The sequence below is a fragment of the Ascaphus truei genome, chromosome 2 (assembly GCF_040206685.1).
Source record: "Ascaphus truei isolate aAscTru1 chromosome 2, aAscTru1.hap1, whole genome shotgun sequence".
Lineage (NCBI taxonomy): Eukaryota > Metazoa > Chordata > Amphibia > Anura > Ascaphidae > Ascaphus > Ascaphus truei.
This window is the reverse complement of record NC_134484.1, coordinates 138449629-138470709: the sequence shown is the minus strand read 5'-3', so window position 1 is coordinate 138470709 and position 21081 is coordinate 138449629. Positions and strand designations below refer to the sequence as shown.

Sequence of the window (21081 nt, the reverse complement as noted above, 5' to 3'; positions counted from 1 at the left end):
ATTAGGAAAAAAATAAGAGTGAAGTAGAAATAGTCGTGTTTATCCAGTAGCGATAGTGTAGAGTAAATGCATACTTCAGTGTTAGGTGATATCTTTTTTTATTTCAACTAACAATTGATATTAGCTGTCAGGAAAAAAGAAGACTAATCTTTTAAGGGAACTATCCACTGTGCCTCAAGAAAAAAGTGTTCAACCAGTGAATCCTGCCAGTGCTCACGTATGGATGTGAAACTTCAACCCTACATGCAAAGAGAATCACAAAGCTTAAGACCAGTGATTCCCAATTAAATTTAGTCGTGGAACCCTTTTATATTTTGTAAAACAGAATGGAACCCCTTAAATATTTTTAGCGCAGCACATACAAAAATAATAATAATTCACCGCAGGCAAAACATTTTCTTGGTTCAAGATTCTTTTTAAAAGACCCCCACCACCCCAATACATTTTTAAAAGACCCCCACTGCCCCAATACATTTTTAAAAGACCCCCACCGCTCCCTCCCCCCGGTGTCTCTCTCCCTCCCCCCAGTGTCTCTCTGCCTCCCCCCAGTGTGTCTCTCTCCCTCCCCCAGTGTGTCTCTCACTCCCTCCATCCAGTGTCTCTCCATCACCTCAGTGTCTCTCTCCCTCCAGCCAGGGTGTCACTCCTTCCCCCCAGTGTCTCTCCCTCCAGCCAGTGTGTCTCTCACTCCCTCCCCCAGTCTTTCCCTCCAGCCAGTGTCTCTCCATCACCCCAGTGTCTCTCTCCCTCCAGCCAGTGTGTCACTCCCTACCCCCAGTGTCTCTCCCTCCAGCCAGTGTGTCTCTCACTCCCTCCCCCAGTCTTTCCCTCCAGCCAGTGTCTCTCCATCACCCCAGTGTCTCTCTCCCTCCAGCCAGTGTGTCACTCCCTACCCCCAGTGTCTCTCCCTCCAGCTAGTGTGTCTCTCCATCCCCTCAGTGTCTCTCTCCCTCCAGCCAGTGTGTCACTTCCTCCCCCCAGAGTCTATATCACTCTCCCTCCCCAGTGTCTCTCTCACCTCCTCCCAGTATGGCTCTCACTCCCTCCCCCCAGTGTCTCTCTCCCCAGCTTGTGTGTCTCTCCATCACCTCAGTGTCTCTCTCTCCCTCCAGCCAGTGTGTCACTTCCTCTCCCCAGTGTCTCTCTAACTCTCCCTTCCCTCCAGTGTCTCTCTCACCTCTCCCCAGTGTGTCTCTTACTCACTCCCCCCACCCAGTGTCTCTCCCTCCCCCCAATATGTCTCACACCCCCATGTCTCTCTTTCACTCCCCCTTTGCCCATGTCTCTCTGTCACCCCCCCTGCCCATGTCTCTCTTTCACCCCCCCTGCCCATGTCTCTCTTACACAATGACATACACACTCACACACACACTCTCACACACTCTCACACATACTCACCTTATCACGCAGCAATCCAGATGAGGTGCTGCATGAGCTGGGCAGCACAGCGCCACCTAATGCCTGACTGAGAAATTGCAGCTACAGTCTGCTTTTTTGAGGGGGAAATCCGGCACAGTGAGTGTGGGTGGCCCGTCCATCGGCGGAACCCCTGGGACTGCTCCACGGAACCCCAGGGTTCTGCGGAACCCCAATTGGGAAACACTGCTTTTGACAACTCAAAGAAATGTAGAGAGAACTATGTTGGGTAGTAAACAAAGAGACAGGGGAAAAAATGGTTAATGTGCTATTTTTGTGAATGTTCCTTATAATATCAAGGTACGCTCCTTCACCATTTTGTCTTCTTAATGCATTTAAACTGTGTAGACAGAATCAAATCCTTTTTGTATTCTATGAATCCTAAAATTAGTGGCAGATCATACTCGTCACTTCTTGTACAACTTGAACATGCTCCAATGTGATGTATTCACTACTAAATTGTGCTTGTTCTCTGGGCTGGGTAAGTACGCAACTCCATGGCCTGCTCCCGATCCACTTTGGAAGATTTAAGCTGCACTCATTTGAATGATGCTTAAGTCTTACAAAGCAAGGGGAAGGCAGCTGCATATCATATTACATAGGGCAAGAAGTGCAAGTATGCAACTAATTGGTGTTCTCCTGATTCACTGTATGATAAGGAATTATAGGAGCAGCTCAGAGCATCTTTTTTCTTAAATGTCTTGGAAACAAGTTATTTACACAGAACTGCCATTCTTTCCAAAACCCCTAGTTAAGTCATTGACATTAAGTATGGTTTATACACATGCAAAGACTGCGTCTGTTTATAAACATATCAGTCAATTTATGGGCAAGAAGTCCCCCTCCTGCCCCCCCCCCAACCTCCCCACCCCTGTCCCACCTCACTTATATGTGACTAATGCCATCCTCACACCTCTCAGAAAACAAGTTCCCAAAGTGATCTGGAGTTAATGATCTCACTGGACAACAACATGACTTTGCGGTGAAATAACATTCACTCCAAAGACTGGCATTGCACCTGCATTTATGAGGCAGTTGATACTGGGATTGAGTGAAGCTGCCGTACAATGATTAAAACGTCATAACGTAGTATACCAGTATATACTGTATATTTCAAATGCTCTGAGACAGTAAAGGTGTCAGACCCCTTTATTTCCATATATTACATTTCTGCATGGTTCAGTTTTTTGTGCCCATTCAGTTTTTGCATGTATACCAATGTATGTCTCAAATGTACATAACAAAATACCGACTTGCAGCCACATGTCATGTTTCTTTTCTCCTCTGTAAAATGTGCAGTTGTATATTTGAACCTTTTTGTTGGTCTTTGCTTGTTATATTGGATCATTAACCCTTGCCATGCAGCTAAATGCAGACCCCTCTGGCAATGGACGGTCTTAATGTGATGGGTAAATCTAGGCAGATAAACATCATCCTCAACTCAGGTTGTCTTTGAAGTAGATATTCCTGTTGTAAACCTGAAAGGACACAATGTAGCTTCTATGATTGATGAGTCATTTGTAACAGAAAAATGACAATGTGGGAGCATGTCTGTGCCTGATACAATGCAGCAATACACTTTTCAGCTCCAGCATACTATGGTTTTGTTTTTGTTATCAATTGTTTCAATTCTTAGAATCCCACACTCCTTCCTTCCCACTTAAAGGGACAGTCCCACGTTGCAGCTGAAACCTAACTAATGCTAGTGATATATACATGATTCCCATCTTTAAAATGCAATGCAGCAATAGTTACTTAATCAAACCTGTGCAGGATTCAATAAAGTAAAAAAGCCTGCATCAACATACATGACATTTTTATAAAAAAAAAAATTAAAACCAAATTAATATTTTCCCCATAATCTAAAATAAACTAAAAACCGGCGCCAAATCCAAAATCTGGAGAGAAATAAAATCTTGAAGCCAAAACCAATACACAAAGTCCTTTGCAATATGTTAGAAAAAAGTACAGTGCTAATGGGAAGTAGCTCTCACATGTTAATAGTCCACCATGTTGTTCTAAATAGATGTTGGATGCTTGGAATCTTTGTCCCTGACCTGCAGGGAAAATGGAGCACTTGACATATGTACTGTAACATCTTTTCTTTCACTTCCAATGTTTATTTTATCATTCAAACAAATTCCTCAAAACGCAGGTCTCCTCTAGGACAGAGGTACATACAGTAGTAGAGCTCTACTCACAAGTTCACAATGCAATTCTTTATTTATTGTAACAGCCAAGAACAGAGGAGAAACAGTGTTTCAGGTCCCATTTAGACATTTCATTAGGTCACCTGATGAAAGGTCCTGCATTTTGAGGAATTTGTTTGTCTGTGTTGTGTTGGCTGCACAAGCAGGAGTCTCCTCGCCTGAAACTGTTTCCCTGTACTTTGGAACTGTACCAAATATTGTATAATTCATACACAAAGGTATAGTTCCGACTGTTACATCATTTTAGGATATCCAATACAAGGGGTGTGCAAAATGGGGGGCGCGTCCCCCAGGGGGTGAGAGATTGTCTGCGGGGAGCGCAGGTTTAAGAGGCCCTGCGCCCATCCCGAAGACACTTAAATTAAATGTCGGGGAAGCGGCGAAGACATCTTGAAACTAAATGAAACTGCACTTACCTTGGCTCAGGCGGCTTCTGGAGATGCGTCGCCATGGCAACGTGGCGTCAAATGACACCACGGGGTCATGTGCCGTCATGTTACCATGTCAACGTGAAGTCATGACACCCAGAACGCCGGAGCCAAGGTAAGGGGGAAGGGGGCGTGGAGAGGGGGACAGCCGGCCGGGGGCCGCAGAGAAAAAAGATTGCACTCCCCTGTTCTATACAATAATAAAAAGAATTATATGTACAGTATAATAAATAGATATATATATATATATATATATATATATATATAGATATATATCTATATATATATATATATACACACATACACACAGACACACACAACCTAAGCTATAAAAGTGGAATTCTAATTACTACGGCTGCAGTGAATGGGTCTTCGAAATTAAAATATAATTGTAGAGCAAATTTGTTTTGTAAAGGACATAGATGTCATTCTAGAATCGTTGCGTATATTTCGGCAAAAGAACCATTTGTATAATTGTTTTGTTTTTTTTGTCTATCTCTTTCAGTATCATCCTGCATTACAACATACAAGAAGACACCACCTCCAGTTCCCCCAAGAACAACCACTAAACCTTTCATCTCTATCACAGCTCAGAGTAGCACAGAATCTGCCCAGGATGCCTACATGGATGGACATGGCCAAAGAGGGGATATGATTAGTCAGTCAGGGTTCAGCAACTCAACTGAGAGCCTGGATAGTATGAAAGCACTAACTGCTGCCATAGAAGCTGCCAACGCTCAGATCCATGGCCCTGCAAGTCAGCACATGGACAACACAACCACCAGAAACTCCACTGCTACCATTGCCACCATCACTGCAGAAGACAGGAGAAGGAATAAATTTAGAAAAAACTTGTCTATTGGAATACAGGTAAGCTGTGCATCAAATGAAATGGTGCAATTTGTTACCATACTTTTTTTTACATGTGATAACTGGATAGAGAAGAATACACATACTATGAATCTCTAATGCATACAGTTACAGGAAGCATAATTTTCAGTACCCAAGGTCACATGGAGCTCATTTCTGTGTCATTATGCATCTGAAATCATCCACCCTAATATTTGAGTCAGTTTGCCGACCACCAATTAGAGAATCCACCTTAAACATGCATTCATCTTTACATTTCAAACCATACATATAGTTACATAGTACTGTAGTTGTGTGGTTTTCTTACAAGCAAAAATGTCAATAAAGATAAACAGCCTCACAGTTAATACAAAGTGTTTTATTTGAATGTTTCTTCAAAACAGTTAGACAGGCTAAACTAAAAAAAATGTAATAATATAAATTTCACAGGGTTGTGTGTGTGTGTGTTTGTGTGTATGTATGTATATATATATATATATATATATATATATATATATATATATTCATATATATATATATATATATATATATATATATATATATATATATACACATACACACACACACACACACACACCACCCTGTGAAATTTATATTATTACATTTTTTTTAGTTTAGCCTGTCTAACTGTTTTGAAGAAACATTCAAATAAAACACTTTGTATTAACTGTATATATATATACAGTGGTTGACAAATCACCAAAAAATCTACTCGCCACACAAAAAAATCTACTCGCCACCTAGTACCAAACGTGTGCTGCTTGGGCCAATATTTACTCGCCCGGGGGTTAAATCCACTCTTTCAGACAAAAGGTGACACATTGTGTACTCATTTGCATGTCATTTCCCTGACTGACTTTGGACTCTGTGAAAATATTTGCACCTCGATTGAAAACTGGTTGAAGGATAGGAAACAGAGAGTGCCTCAAGGATCAGAACTGGGACCCCTACTTTTTAACTTGTTTATTAATGGCCTTGAGGTTGGCATCGAGAGCAAAGTCTCTATCTTTGCTGATGACACTAAATTGTGTAAGGTAATAGATTCAGAGCAGAATGTAATTTCTCTCCAGAAAGACTTTGATAGAGTGAAAACTTGGGCAGGTAAATGGCAGATGAGGTTAAATGCAGATAAAAGTAAGGTTATGCATTTAGGAAACAAGAATAAACAGGCAACTTACAAATTAAGTGGGGATAAATTAGGAGAGTCCTTGATGGAGAAGGATTTAGGAGTGATTGTAGACAGCAGGCTTAGCAATAGTGCCCAAAGTCCTGCAGTAGCTGCAAAGGCAAAAAACATCTTATCTTGCATCAAACGGGCAATGGATGGAAGGGAAGTAAACATAATTATGCTCTTTTATAAAGCATTAGTAAGACAACACCTTGAATATGGAGTACAATTGTGGGCACCACTACTTAGAAAATACATTATGGAACTAGACAAGAGCCTCCAAATTAATAAAGGGGATGGTTAATCTGAGTTATGAGAGGCTAGCTAAATTAGATGTATTTACATTAGAAAAGAAGCATCTAAGAGGGGATATGATAACTATATATACAAATATACTCGGGGACAATACAAGGAGCTTTAAAAAAATCTATTCATCCCAAGGGCAGTACAAAATACACATGATCATTCCTTAAGGTTGGAGGAAAGGAGATTTCACCAGTAACAAGGGAAAGGGTTATTTACAGTATTGACAGTTAAAATGTGGAATTCTTATCCATGGAGACTGTGATGGCAGATACAATACAGATAGGACATCTTTTTAGAAAGGGAAGATTTACAGGGATATACCAAATAAGTAAACATGGGAAGAATGTTGATCCAGGGAATAATCTGATTACCAATATTTGGAGTCAGGGATTAATTTATTTTCCCCCTTATGAGATAGCATTAGATGATTTTTGTTTGCCTTCCTCTGGATCAATATACTGTAAACACAAATATAGGGCGTCTAAATTGAGCATAGGTTGAACTTGATGGACGTATGTCTTTTTTCAACCTCATCTACTATATATATATATATATATATATATATAAAATGCAAGTAGAGATTTGCTCATTTGTTGAAATTTGCTTCTTCGCTGTTTCAAGTAAACTTTCCAAAAGTTTGCAAAATCTTCAAATAGTTTGCATGCTAAAGTATTTTTTTTTTTAAAAACAGCTCTAAATGTCAGCATACTCAAAATATTTTCAAACGTACTATCATTTTTAGAATTTAATAAGAGTTGATGAACGCCATCCCATATTAAACACATAAAAGAGGGTTTGAGAGGGACAGCCTTTCTTTTTCTTCAATGAAGCTAAAAACAGCAAAATCTAGTATTGCTTATTTTGTGCATTTATTTTTCAATATCATCGTGCACATCACAAAACTTCAATACCAAATTTCCCTGACATGAATCCTTGGTCCACTCACCCAGGCCACTAATAATGCAGAGCTTCCCTCAGTAACTCAAGGTAATTACTAATATGCTAATTATTTTCAACCATGCTTCTGAATATACACTGTGTACCTGTTTCGTTTTTTTTTTATTTATCTTATTTATTTCTCGCTTAATTCGCATAAAAATGTGCTCAATTGTAAGTCTGTTATGTAGATTAACACTATATAAGAAGCACATTGGAGACAATCAACGGGTGTTAACGTATAATGTCACATGACGCCTCGTTGTCATGGCAATGCGGCATGTGACGCCACATTGTCATTACAATGTAACGCTACAGGAGAGGGCCTGCTATGGAAAAGGTAAGACACATACCACACAAACAAAATGTCTCCCCAAAAAAATGCCGCTCTGGGCTATAGCCTGCTTGGCCTAATGGGAAATCCACCACTGGATACACCGCAGTAGGTTAATCTTCATTAAACGAGAAATTAGGACTTTGTCACTCATAGCTCGTAAATGTGTTAAACTATTGTAATATAACTTAAAAACACTAAAATCACTATAAAGTTTCAGTTCAAAGTATGGTTCAAAGTCTGTGTTCAAAATGTCAGCCTTCTGCTGAAACGCACGCTGGAAGACGAGAACGCCCCTCTCTGATTGCATAACAATAACTTATTGTTCCAGCTGCTCCGACTCCTGAACGATACGTTGTTTTACGAATTCCTGCCATTTTTTCAGTGGTCCTAGCGACCATCCTTTACCAGGAAACTTTTTATGTGCGCTTTTTGGACCCTCATTTTTGCTCTGTCTCAAGCACTTTATAACGTGCTTATCTTCTTCGCTAAACACCATTTTGTAACTTGGTGAGGTTATCATGCCGTTACCATTTCCAAAGAATATTTATTAGATTATCAAATCATTCTTAAATCTAACAATCTACTGTGACAGACCTTAAATTGCTCACATTTTCATGAAACTGGAGTGATTGCTCTGCAAGACATGATGGAAAATAAAAGGGGTCCCATTTTTTCTGAACACAGTTTAAATCTAATACGGCATTTTATGTGACTATAAATTGACACTAAAAAGAGTTCTTGTTTTGCCAATGTTGAACCGAACCTACTATGTCATTTTTCTGTGGAAGTCAGGAAGGCATGACCCTAATGAAAAAGAGGGGATGTTTCAAAACAATGGCCATGAAACCTAAAGATCTGTTTGGGAAGTGTAGATGAATTATTAATGCTTGCTCATGCATTTGCTCATGTGCTCTTACATACTTTCTTGAAGTGCCATTGTTCTCTATAAACTATTAACTGAATAGCAGAAATTCATCTAAGATTTATCGTTTTATAAATGGGACCCTTTTTTCATGATAACGATAGACTAAAAAAACAAACACAAATATAAAATAAGCATCTCAGTCGACTAGTTTGAACATAGGTTTCAACTAAATTGTCATTTTTTTTTCAACCTCATCTACTATGTGAATATGTGACACATTATTGTAAATAGTCTAGTTAAATAAATATCTGCTACTACAGTATATAAGGATATGTCATTTCTCTCTCTCAGGAAACTTAAAGAAGGGACCTGTGAGTCTGCAAAAGCTCTGTGGATTATGTAGTCATTTAATCTACACTTCAAGGCCACATATTCAAAACTTTGAACTAGACAAAGATGTTAAATGTAATTGTTATGGATTTGTCATAGCAAATAATGCCTAACAAGAGTCACAAAACCATCATTGGTTTAATTAAACTGGCCATGGTGCTGAAGCAAAATGTTACTAATGTTCATTTCATAATTCATTTCTTTTCTTCTCTTCCTTTTTTTAATTATCATTTGCACATCTTTTTTATGTTGTAGAAGAAATGACACACTGGAGTAGCATATTACAGCTATGCATTGTGATGATCTTCCTGTAAGAAGCTTAGAAAGGCCACATGCTGAGCTACCTGTTCTCTGGCACTGAGTGGGGCTCTTTGTTAAACAAAACCATTTGGATTCCTTTGAGCAACTATCACAACCTGATGTTCTTCTATACACAATCTGGTTTACCCCTGACAAGAAATAAGCAAAAGAAATGTATTATATATGTATCTGTGTGTGTATATATAATATATATATAGTAGTAACAGCAAGCACTTCAGTGACTTCAATAGGGCAGGTGCATGTTCTATAATGATGAATAGAAAAATGTGTGTCCCAATGGGCGTGAACCCCCCTGTGGAAGGTCCTATACAGGACTGAAACATCGGATGTTTTGTGACTGTTTGTTTCTTTAATATACTTGATTTTTGCATTAATACCTTGAGTGCTGTTTTTGTTTCCCATTGGGACACACATTTTTATATATATATATATATATATATATATATATATATATATATATATATATATATATGTATGTATATGTATATATATATATATATATATATATATATATATATATATATATCATCCAGCGCAATGTAGAAATATAATAATTTAAAGAAAATAGCAAGGATAATAAGATTGTATTATTAAATGGCAAATTTGATACTTATGATAGTCCCTAGTATTAAAACAGGGATAGCACTAACATTGAATCAATAGTATACAGCAGACAAGCAACTATGTTGCATAAACAATGAGTTCACTGTGGAAAGGATCAAAAAGGAATGTCTGAAAAAATTCACAATGTCTTTATCACTGCACATGAGGAGTTCAATATTCTTGCGCTTTTTGGGGCATTCAGAGTCTTATATTGGGACCAATGTTTCTTAATGTCTCAGGGTCAATTTAAAAAGGGGATCTTCATGCTGCAGGCATATGCATTCAGATGTAATGTGCCTGTTAGTTGGACACAGCAGCGCTCCGGCTCTATGCCACGTCGTCCTCCGACCCCACAATATACAACAACAAACCTCCGTCTGGCGCTCTGCACCGCTTCCCAGGAAAGTGTGGGTACTGAGTACCTGATGGTCTCCCAGTGTCTCTCTGGTTCTGCTCTCTCACGTATCTGCTTGCTCACCTCCTTCACCTCCCGAGAGTGGCTGTGTGCATCTCTGTGGATGGCAGCTCCCCTCCTCACCGGTAATGCTTCTGTTTGCCGCCTCAATGTCAGCTGCACTCCATTTAGCTGTCCTTGCCTGTTCTCCTACCAATGCACACAAGCAGGTGTGTTGGATCTCCACAGGCACAGCTTCTCTCTCAGGGAGTTGCACAGGACTTTCCACTCTGGCTAATCAGGCGTGTCTGTGGCTCTGAGAATGCTTCACCAGTGTTAAGTGAAATGAAAAGCTCACACCAGCTGTTGTATCAAAAAGCTGTATTACTGCAAAAAAACATACAGTAAATGGTGAATAATATCAAGTATATACAGATAGTGGGTGACCTCTCTGACAACCCAACGCGTTTCGTCCTAAGCAGGACTTCTTCAGGAGTTTGAAGCATTCTCAGAGCCACAGACACGCCTGATTAGGCAGAGTGGAAAGTCCTGTGCCACTTCCTGACTGAGAAGCTGTGCCTATGGAGCTCAACATTACCGGTGAGGAGGGGAGACACAGCTGAATGCGGTGAGCTGCCATCCACAGAGACGCACACAGCCACTCTCGGGAGGTGAAGGAGGTGAGCAAGGGGAAACGTCACAGAGCGGAAGCAGAGAGACACTGGGAGACCATCAGGTACTCAGTACCCACACTTTCCTTGGAAGCGGTGCGGAGCGCCAGGCGGTTTGTGTTGTATATTGTGGGGTCGGAGGATGACGTGGCATAGAGCCGGAGCACTGCTGTGTCCAACTAACAGGCACATCACATCTGAATGCATATGCCTGCAGCATGAAGATCCCCTTTTTAAATTGACCCTGAGACATTAAGAAAAATTGGTCCCAATATAAGACTCTGAATGCCCAAAAAAGCGCAAGAATATTGAACTCCTCATGTGCAGTGATAAAGACATTGTGAATTTTTTCAGACGTTCCTTTCTGATCCTTTCCACAGTGAACTCATTGTTTATACAACATAGTTGCTTGTCTGCTGGTATACTATTGATGTAAAGCTAGTGCTATCCCTGTTTTAACACTAGGGACTATCATAAGTATGACATTTTCCTTAAATAATACAGCCTTATTGTCCTTGCTATTTTCTTTAAATTATTATATTTCTACATTGCGCCGGATGCTTTTTATATCATTGATATTGTGGTTTTTGTGTTAACACCAGCATTGGGGCTGCATAGTTTAGAAATCTTTTCTTTATCCCTATGTTCTTGCGCACCTGATATTCATTTGAATATATATATATATATATATATATATATATATATATATATATATATATATATATATATATATATATATATATATATATATAAAAATAGACAGATGGCACACACATAAACTGGAAATAGGTGCTTGTCCCATACAGGTAATGTATAGATAGGTTCCTTACCGAGTAAATCCAGGATCCCAAGATCACAAGGCAAGAAGGAGACAGCACACTAAGGAGGTACAAAAAAACGTGTTTTCAGTAGAAAAACTGGCATATAAACCCGACGTTTCGGTCCTTGGCACAGGACCTTTCTCAAGGGAGTGCCTTGTGATCTTGGGATCCTGATTTACTCGGTAAGGAACCTATCTATACATGTGTATATATATATATATATATATATATATATATATATATATATAGAGAGATATCAGTACCGTGTTAGCCGAGCTTCAATAATCAAAAAATAAATAGATGATACCGTTCTGTGGCTAACGAAATGCTTTTATTTGTGCGAGCTTTCGAGATGTTACTTCTTCTTCCGGCGATGTTACAATGAATGAAGCAAGGATAACTTAAAAACAGTGTCTCTTGGAATGTTATCTGTGCTTCTCCTTCCCCCGGTGTGGATGTGTTTTATGGCTAGAGGTGTCAAAGGGTAACATACTGTATATCTATATATACTGTATATCACTGTTTCCTAATGTCCTTGGAAGCCAAAGATGAGAGAAATGCAGCTACAGATGTTGCCAACATTATTGCATCTGTTATTGTGTAGTCAGGCACTAAATCACATGATACCGCATTATGTCACATCCGCAAAACATGTTGTGCGATAACGTTGTCTACATGTGTAATTACAAGAATGGAATGACATTCACTCTGACATTACCATATCACCAGAGGTCAAACAATTAACATTTGCATCCATAGTGGAGGTAGGAGTTCCTGAACATGACTAAAATTAAGTTCACAAGAATACGTTGTGAAAGTCGGAACATCCAGAAAAAGATGTTATCACCAATATTAATAATACTATAATAGGTGCAAGTGCCTAAGGCTGAGAAACCTTAGCCACCTAATAGATAAACAAGAAAAAGATAATACGACACTGCACACCAAAAAAGGAATTTAAATAGCAAAAAATATTAGAGAAAATACAATATTACACAGTAAATGAGACAATCAGAAATATATAGAATATGGGTGACATCTGACGATGATGTTTGTTCCATAAAACTTTATGCCTTTGCTGCACCCTGTATATTTTTTGTATATTTCATATGATTTCTATTATGTTATATATGTTTCTGATTGTCTAATTTATTTTGTTATATTGTATTTTCTCTAATATTTTTGTTGGGCTATTTAAATTATTTTTAAATAAATATTTGTTTTCTTTCCGAATCGTTGTCAGATCCCCGATATCTTTATATTTAGTGTATTTACACAGTCATATGGAGTATCTGACCCTGGCCACACCCTCTGGTGTTGCCAGACCCATTTAGGAATTCCTTTTAAGGTACGTTAAGAAAGGGTTTTGCTTATTTCCACTGTCAGAAAGAGTTGTGACTCCAGTTTTCAATCACCCCAGTTTCAAAACCAGGTTTTGGCCCCAGATAACCTCACTTCTAGATACAAACATAAAAAACAGGGTAGGGTCAGCCTAGATTATCTCCAATAAAAAAACAATACATGTATTTTGTAAGCTGTAACTTGTAACTCAAGTTAAAATACTGAAAATGTTCATGGACTTATCATGACACTGTCTTGGTGAGTCTTGTAGGACACCACCATGCGCTAAACAGGGTTTCTGCTTTTTACATATCCTACTCACATATTGCTTCATTTTAGAAAAGTTGGCCAGTCCATCAACATAATAAATGCGCATGCACTACAAGGCATTGCAAATCTTTAACATTTAGTGTTATTTTGCAGGTTGATGGACAAGACGAAGCAACAAAAGCAGAGGAAATGCAAGCAGCCTATCGCTACCAATCAGTAGGAATTCAAGTAGAAGAAGAAAGAGCGTAAGGATTTACTACTATTATTATTATTATTACTACTGTTATGAATACTTCTATTAGTACGATTTATTTATGAAGCGCCAACTTATTCTGCACGGCTGTACAATAGTGGAATGAGAGACAATAAAGTTACAATACACTGGTACTAGGGAAGGAGGACCCTTCTACAAAGTGTTTATGATTTTATACATATTATTTGTTCATGGTAGAGGTGAATCATGTCATGGATGGGCTGATTGTGCTGTGCCTGTCTAGACCTAACAATAGTAATGTCGGCTCCCTGCACTAAGGCAGGGGTCTCATGGCGGGTGCGAGCCCCCCCATTCCCCCACTCTGTGGGACTTTCCGCATTGCCTCCCTTTGCTCCACTCCTCCCTGCACGCAGCTACGAAGATAAGCCCAGGGGGAGGAGCTAGTGGTTTAATAACGAAGGGAGGTTATATGTGTAGCCCTTTTTCTGAACCCTCCCAAAGGAACTACTGCTTCCTGTACAACACCTGCGGCTCCAGGAGATCTGAGCCTCCGCTAGCTGGGAGCCTGGGGTAACACTCATACACTTTCATAGCGCAGCGCCTCCACTTACCCAGGATCCCGTGATGTGAGATTCCCCTGGGCAAGAAACATACACACAGATGTAATGCAACCAACTTTACTGTATTAACGATAATGCAGAGTAACCTTATCACTCTATAATGCAACATATAACCTTAGTGGCCCAGCCACTCTCATCAGGAGTACTGTGTCCGTCCCCTCACCGCGTGCCCCACACACCGTGTCCATGTATGATACTATATGGTATAGGCTCAGTCTTGTAACCACTCGCTCAGTGTTCCTACAAAGAGTTTAGCCTAAGGCGGGATCAGCGCCTGATGACCGGTGTTGGTGCACTTGATGATATAGTACCTGCGTGCTCGGATCTGCAACTGCTTCGCAAAGGATCCGTCGAGTTCCGGCCCGACATCCAGGATCCACCATCCGGGGAGACCCCACCAAGATGGCCTCTGCAGCCGCAACGAAGAGCAGCGCCCAACCTTCTGCATGGGTGTGCAGCGTCAATGGAGTCCCTATCTGACTCCGTGAACTAACATGACACTCGCTGTACTATAGGCCGTCCCTACAGCACAGCAACCTTGGATGGCTTCAGGGGAAACTCCTAGGGCCTACAGGGTAGCCTATCCTATGCAGGTGGGACACTGACCCCCTGCACCCACACTACCTCTCCCTTCACCTCCCAGATCCCCTCTGACTAACTCAGCCTAACCTCTGCAGCCAACACACTGCACACACACTCAACCTGCAGCAACACCCTGCACTCACTCGCTGTGCCTACTTGTCAGCGCTCACAGCACTACCAGCCGTGACACCGACAAGACTGCACACTCACACACCTAAGGGCAGAGTCCCTAAACTATGGGCCCTCCCTCAATACCTACCCCTTACCCTGGTGGGGATTGGGGCCTGCCTGGGATCTGGGGAACTACCTTACCTGGTGTAGGAGCCACTTGCTCCCTACACCCTTCCTCCCCCTTCCTGCTCCCAGCTCCGAGTGCCTGCTCCAAAGCCCGCGAAATGTATCTGTATCTCCTTCAGGGAATCCTGGGCTCTCATTGGCCACTATGAGGCACCTGGTGCCTGCCTCCCTATGCCTCCTGGGAGTTGTAGTCCTGTGGAGGCTTCTATAGCATTGGAGCTGCGTGCGCGCTTCTCCTGCGCATGCGCGAGTCTCTAAGGGCCGCCACGACTCCCTGACTGTCCCTGCGCATGCGCGATCACTCATACGCTTGCGCAACCTGTCATGGCGGCCCCCGCTAGCCGGGTGCGCCGCCGGGACTCTGAGCGCTCCAAGCGCTCCCTGCACTGGCCCCCACCTTCGTGTTGTGCCGGCGGGTCCGTCGCTGCCTCCGGCGGCACCCGCGATCGCTCGGCACCCTGCAAGGGGGCTCTCAGAAGAGGAAAATAGACCGGGGCTACATTTGTATGGAATGTGCTAGGAGGCAGGGCTCTTTCCATGCAGCCCGCCGGAGAGTGAAGCTTATACTGGTAATTACTACCATTCTCACGCTTATACAGATATAAGCATACAGCCACCCATACTGGTAATTACTAGCAGTCACAAATATACAGATATAAACATACAGCCACCCATACTGGTAATTACTAGCAGTCACAAATATACAGATATAAGCATACAGCCACCCATACTGGTAATTACTACCATTCTCACACATATACAGATATAAGCATACAGCCACCCATACTGGTAATTACTACCATTCTCACGCTTATACAGATATAAGCATACAGCCACCCATACTGGTAATTACTAGCAGTCACAAATATACAGATATAAACATACAGCCACCCATACTGGTAATTACTAGCAGTCACAAATATACAGATATAAACATACAGCCACCCATACTGGTAATTACTAGCAGTCACAAATATACCGATATAAGCATACAGCCACCCATACTGGTAATTACTAGCAGTCACAAATATACCGATATAAGCACACAGCCACCCATACTGGTAATTACTAGCAGTCACAAATATACCGATATAAGCACACAGCCACCCATACTGGTAATTACTAGAATTCACAAATATACAGATATAAGCATACAGCCACCCATACTGGTAATTACTAGCAGTCACAAATATACAGATATAAGCATACAGCCACCCATACTGGTAATTACTAGCAGTCACAAATATACAGATATAAGCATACAGCCACCCATACTGGTAATTACTAGCAGTCACAAATATACAGATATAAGCATACAGCCACCCATACTGGTAATTACACGCATTCTCACACATATACAGATATAAACATACAGCCACCCATACTGGTAATTACTTGCAGTCACAAATATACCGATATAAGCATACAGCCACCCATACTGGTAATTACTAGCAGTCACAAATATACAGATATAAGCATACAGCCACCCATACTGGTAATTACTACCATTCTCACGCTTATACAGATATAAGCATACAGCCACCCATACTGGTAATTACTAGTAGTCACAAATATACAGATATAAGCATACAGCCACCCATACTGGTAATTACTAGCAGTCACAAATATACAGATATAAGCATACAGCCACCCATACTGGTAATTACTAGCAGTCACAAATATACAGATATAAGCATACAGCCACCCATACTGGTAATTACTAGCAGTCACAAATATACCGATATATAGGGTGACCAGATTTTGAAAATGAAAAACCGGGACACAATTTTTTTTTTTACATTAACAGTTTATATATTGTATTACACTTATACTTTACTACCATTAGTCCTAGTTACGTGTGTGTGGTGTTGGTGTGGTGTGTGTGTGTCTCGGATGGCCTCACTAATCGAAAAAAAAAAAGCCAGATGTGAATGACTTCTGTACCCCTTAACCATTGTCAGGACGCCCCCTCTTCACAATTTCTAAAGCAGCAATCCCGCCTGGGATCTTACCTGATCCTCAGTCCCTCAAGGTACTATACTGGAGGGGAGGTGTTCCCTACCTGTCTTCCGATGTCTCCCGCGTGAAACTTGAGTCAGATCTGGAAGAAAGCAGGGTAGGTTACTTCGGTGTAGGTATACGGCAGTTAAGATGAGACAGAGACGGAGAGGGAGAGACGGAGAGGGAGAGACGGAGGGGGAGAGACGGAGGGGGAGAGACGGAGGGGGAGAGACGGAGGGGGAGAGACGGAGGGGGAGAGACGGAGGGGGAGAGACGGAGGGGGAGAGACGGAGGGGGAGAGACGGAGGGGGAGAGACGGAGGGGGAGAGAGAGAGGGAGAGAGAGAGGGAGAGAGGGAGGGAGAGAGAGACAGGGAGAGAGACAGGGGGAGAGAGAGAGACGGTGAGACGGGGAGGGAGAGAAAGAGGGAGACAGGGGGAGAGACGGGGAGAGAGAGGAGAGACAGGGGGAGAGAGAGAGGGAGAGAGAGAGGGAGAGACAGGGGGAGAGAGAGAGGGAGAGACAGGGGGATAGAGAGAGGGAGAGACAGGGGGAGAGAGAGAGGGAGAGACAGGGGGATAGAGAGAGGGAGAGACAGGGGGATAGAGAGACGGGGAGACAGGGGGAGAGGGAGAGACAGGGGGGGAGAGACAGGGAGAGACAGGGCGGGAGAGGGAGAGACAGGGCGGGAGAGGGAGAGACAGGGAGGGAGAGGGAGAGACAGGGAGGGAGAGGGAGAGACAGGGAGGGAGGGAGGGAGAGACAGGGAGGGAGGGAGGGAGGGAGGGAGGGAGAGACAGGGAGGGAGAGACAGGGAGGGAGGGAGAGACAGGGAGGGAGAGACAGGGAGGGAGGGAGGGAGAGACAGGGAGGGAGGGAGAGACAGGGAGGGAGGGAGGGAGGGAGAGACAGGGAGGGAGGGAGAGACAGGGAGGGAGGGAGAGACAGGGAGGGAGAGACAGGGAGGGAGTGACAGGGAGGGGGAGAGAAAGGGAGGGGAGAGAAAGGGAGGGGGAGAGACAGAGAGGGTGAGGGAGACACCCACCCACTGATACACACACACACACACACACTGACACACCCACCCAACCCACTGATACACACACACACCCCCACCCACTGATATCCACACCCACCCACTCATACTCACACCCACCCACTGACACCCACTGAAACACACACACCCACTGATACACACACCCACTGATACACACACACACACTGATACACACACGCACACACACTGACACACACACCCACTGATACACACACACCCACTGATACACACACACACCCACATACACCCCGCCAGCCCCTGCACCGCCCGCACAACGCGCAGCCACCACTGCCCGCCCCCACACCAAGTGGACGGGGGGGAAGTGAGCGCCGGGGGGCAAAGGTGGGAGCGCGCCGGGGGCAAAGGCAGGCGCGCGCGCGCCGGGGGGCAAGGGCAGGCGCGCGCGCCGGGGGGCAAGGGCAGGCGCACCCCCGCTACCACCTCCTATTGCGCACCCCCCGCACCCACCCACTGATACCCACACCCACCGATACCCACACCCACCGATACCCACACCCACCGATACCCACACCCACCGATACCCACACCCACCGATACCCACACCCACCGATACCCACACCTACCGATACCCACACCCACACACCCACTGATACACACACACGCACTGATACACACACACGCACTGATATACACACACACACACACACCCACTGATACACCCACACACACACCCACTGATACACACACACACACCCACTGATACACCCACACCCACTGATACACACACACACCCACTGATACACACACACCCACTGATACCCACACCCACCGATACCCACACCCACACACCCACTGATACACACACACGCACTGATATACACACACACACCCACTGATATACACACACCCACTGATACACACACACCCACTGATACACACACACCCACTGATACACACACACACACTGATACACACACACACACACTGATACACACACACCCACTGATACACACACACACACACACACTGATACCCCCCCACACACACATACACTGATATACACACACACACACACACACACACACTGATACACACACACACACACACCCACACTGATACACACACACACACACACACACACACACTGATACACACACACACACACACACACACACTGATATACACACACACACACACACACACTGACACACACACACACTGATACACACACACACACACACACACACCCCGCCAGCCCCTGCACCGCCCGCACAACGCGCAGCCACCACTGCCCGCCCCCGAGCCTATCTCCCACACCAAGTGGACGGGGGGAAGTGAGCGCCGGGGGGCAAAGGTGGGAGCGCGCCGGGGGGCAAAGGCAGGCGCGCGTGCCGGGGGGCAAAGGCAGGCGCGCGCGCCGGGGGGCAAAGGCAGGCGCGCGCCGGGGGGCAAGGGCAGGCGCACCCCCGCTACCACCTCCTATTGCGCACCCCCCCCTGGCTGGGGCCCGAGACCCGGGACAGAAGGGGGACACTCACCGCAGACAGTGAAGCCGGGAGCGGGAAGGCAGTCAGTCACGTGTGCGCTTCACAAAGCGGAAGCCCCGCCCCCGGCTTCCTCTGACATGCCTGCGACCAATCCCCTGCGGGCCGGCTGGCATTCTAAGTCCCGCCCCCGGCATCATCATTCATCCAATCCCCTACGGGCCGGCCGGCATTCTAAGTCCCGCCCCCGGCATTCTCCATCACTCAGTCCCCCCGGCAGCATTCACACACACATACAAAATACTTACCGGCCGCCGCATTCTCCTCACCACCGCTGCCCCGCAATACCGGGACCAGGGACAAAAACCGGGACAAAAACCGGGACAGACTTAAACCGGTACAGGCCTCAAAAAAACGGGACTGTACCGGTAAAACCGGTACGAATGGTCACCCTACCGATATAAGCATACAACCACCCATACTGGTAATTACTAGCAGTCACAAATATACAGATATAAGCATACAGCCACCCATACTGGTAATTACTAGAATTCACAAATATACAGATATAAACATACAGCCACCCATACTGGTAATTACATGCATTCTCACACATATACAGATATAAACATACAGCCACCCATACTGGTAATTACTAGCAGTCACAAATATACCGATATAAGCACACAGCCACCCATACTGGTAATTACTAGCAGTCACAAATATACAGAAATAAGCACACAGCCACCCATACTGGTAATTACTAGCAGTCACAAATATACAGATATAAACATACAGCCACCCATACTGGTAATTACTAGAATTCACAAATATACAGAAATAAGCACACAGCCACCCATACTGGTAATTACTAGCAGTCACAAATATACAGATATTAGCATACAGCCACCCATACTGGTAATTACTAGAATTCACAAATATACAGAAATAAGCACACAGCCACCCATACTGGTAATTACTAGCAGTCACAAATATACAGATATAAGCACACAGCCACCCATACTGGTAATTACTAGCAGTCACAAATATACAGATATAAGCATACAGCCACCCATACTGGTAATTACTAGCAGTCACAAATATACAGATATTAGCATACAGCCACCCATACTGGTAATTACTAGAATTCACAAATATACAGATATAAGCATACAGCCACCCATACTGGTAATTACTAGCAGTCACAAATATACCGATATAAGCATACAGCCACCCATACTGGTAATTACTAGCAGTCACAAATATACCGATATAAGCATACAGCCACCCATACTGGTAATTACGCGCATTCTCACACATACCGATATAAGCATACAGCTGCATATACTGGTAATCAAGGCCGCAGACAGATTTCCCAGGGCCCAGGAATAGAGTTATGTCCAGCCCCCCCCCCCCACCCCTTCCCTCAGCTGTATTGCGAGCCCCCTTCCCATTTTATACCTCACAAGCCCTCTCTATTTCCCACCCTCTTTCCATGTATTTCTCTACCCTGCGTCT

General features: G+C 43.6%; 1 protein-coding gene across 5 annotated transcripts in view; it reads left to right on the top strand.

Annotated features, from left to right (window-relative positions):
• The window catches only part of DLGAP1 (DLG associated protein 1), a 781984-nt gene that overhangs the window by 678850 nt on the left and 82053 nt on the right, over positions 1-21081 (top strand). For all 5 annotated transcript variants that reach the window (XM_075585285.1, XM_075585286.1, XM_075585289.1 and 2 more), the window contains exons 7-8: positions 4560-4924; positions 13501-13592. In XM_075585285.1, the coding sequence (XP_075441400.1) occupies positions 4560-4924; positions 13501-13592 (457 nt within the window). The remainder of the gene's footprint in view (positions 1-4559; positions 4925-13500; positions 13593-21081) is intronic.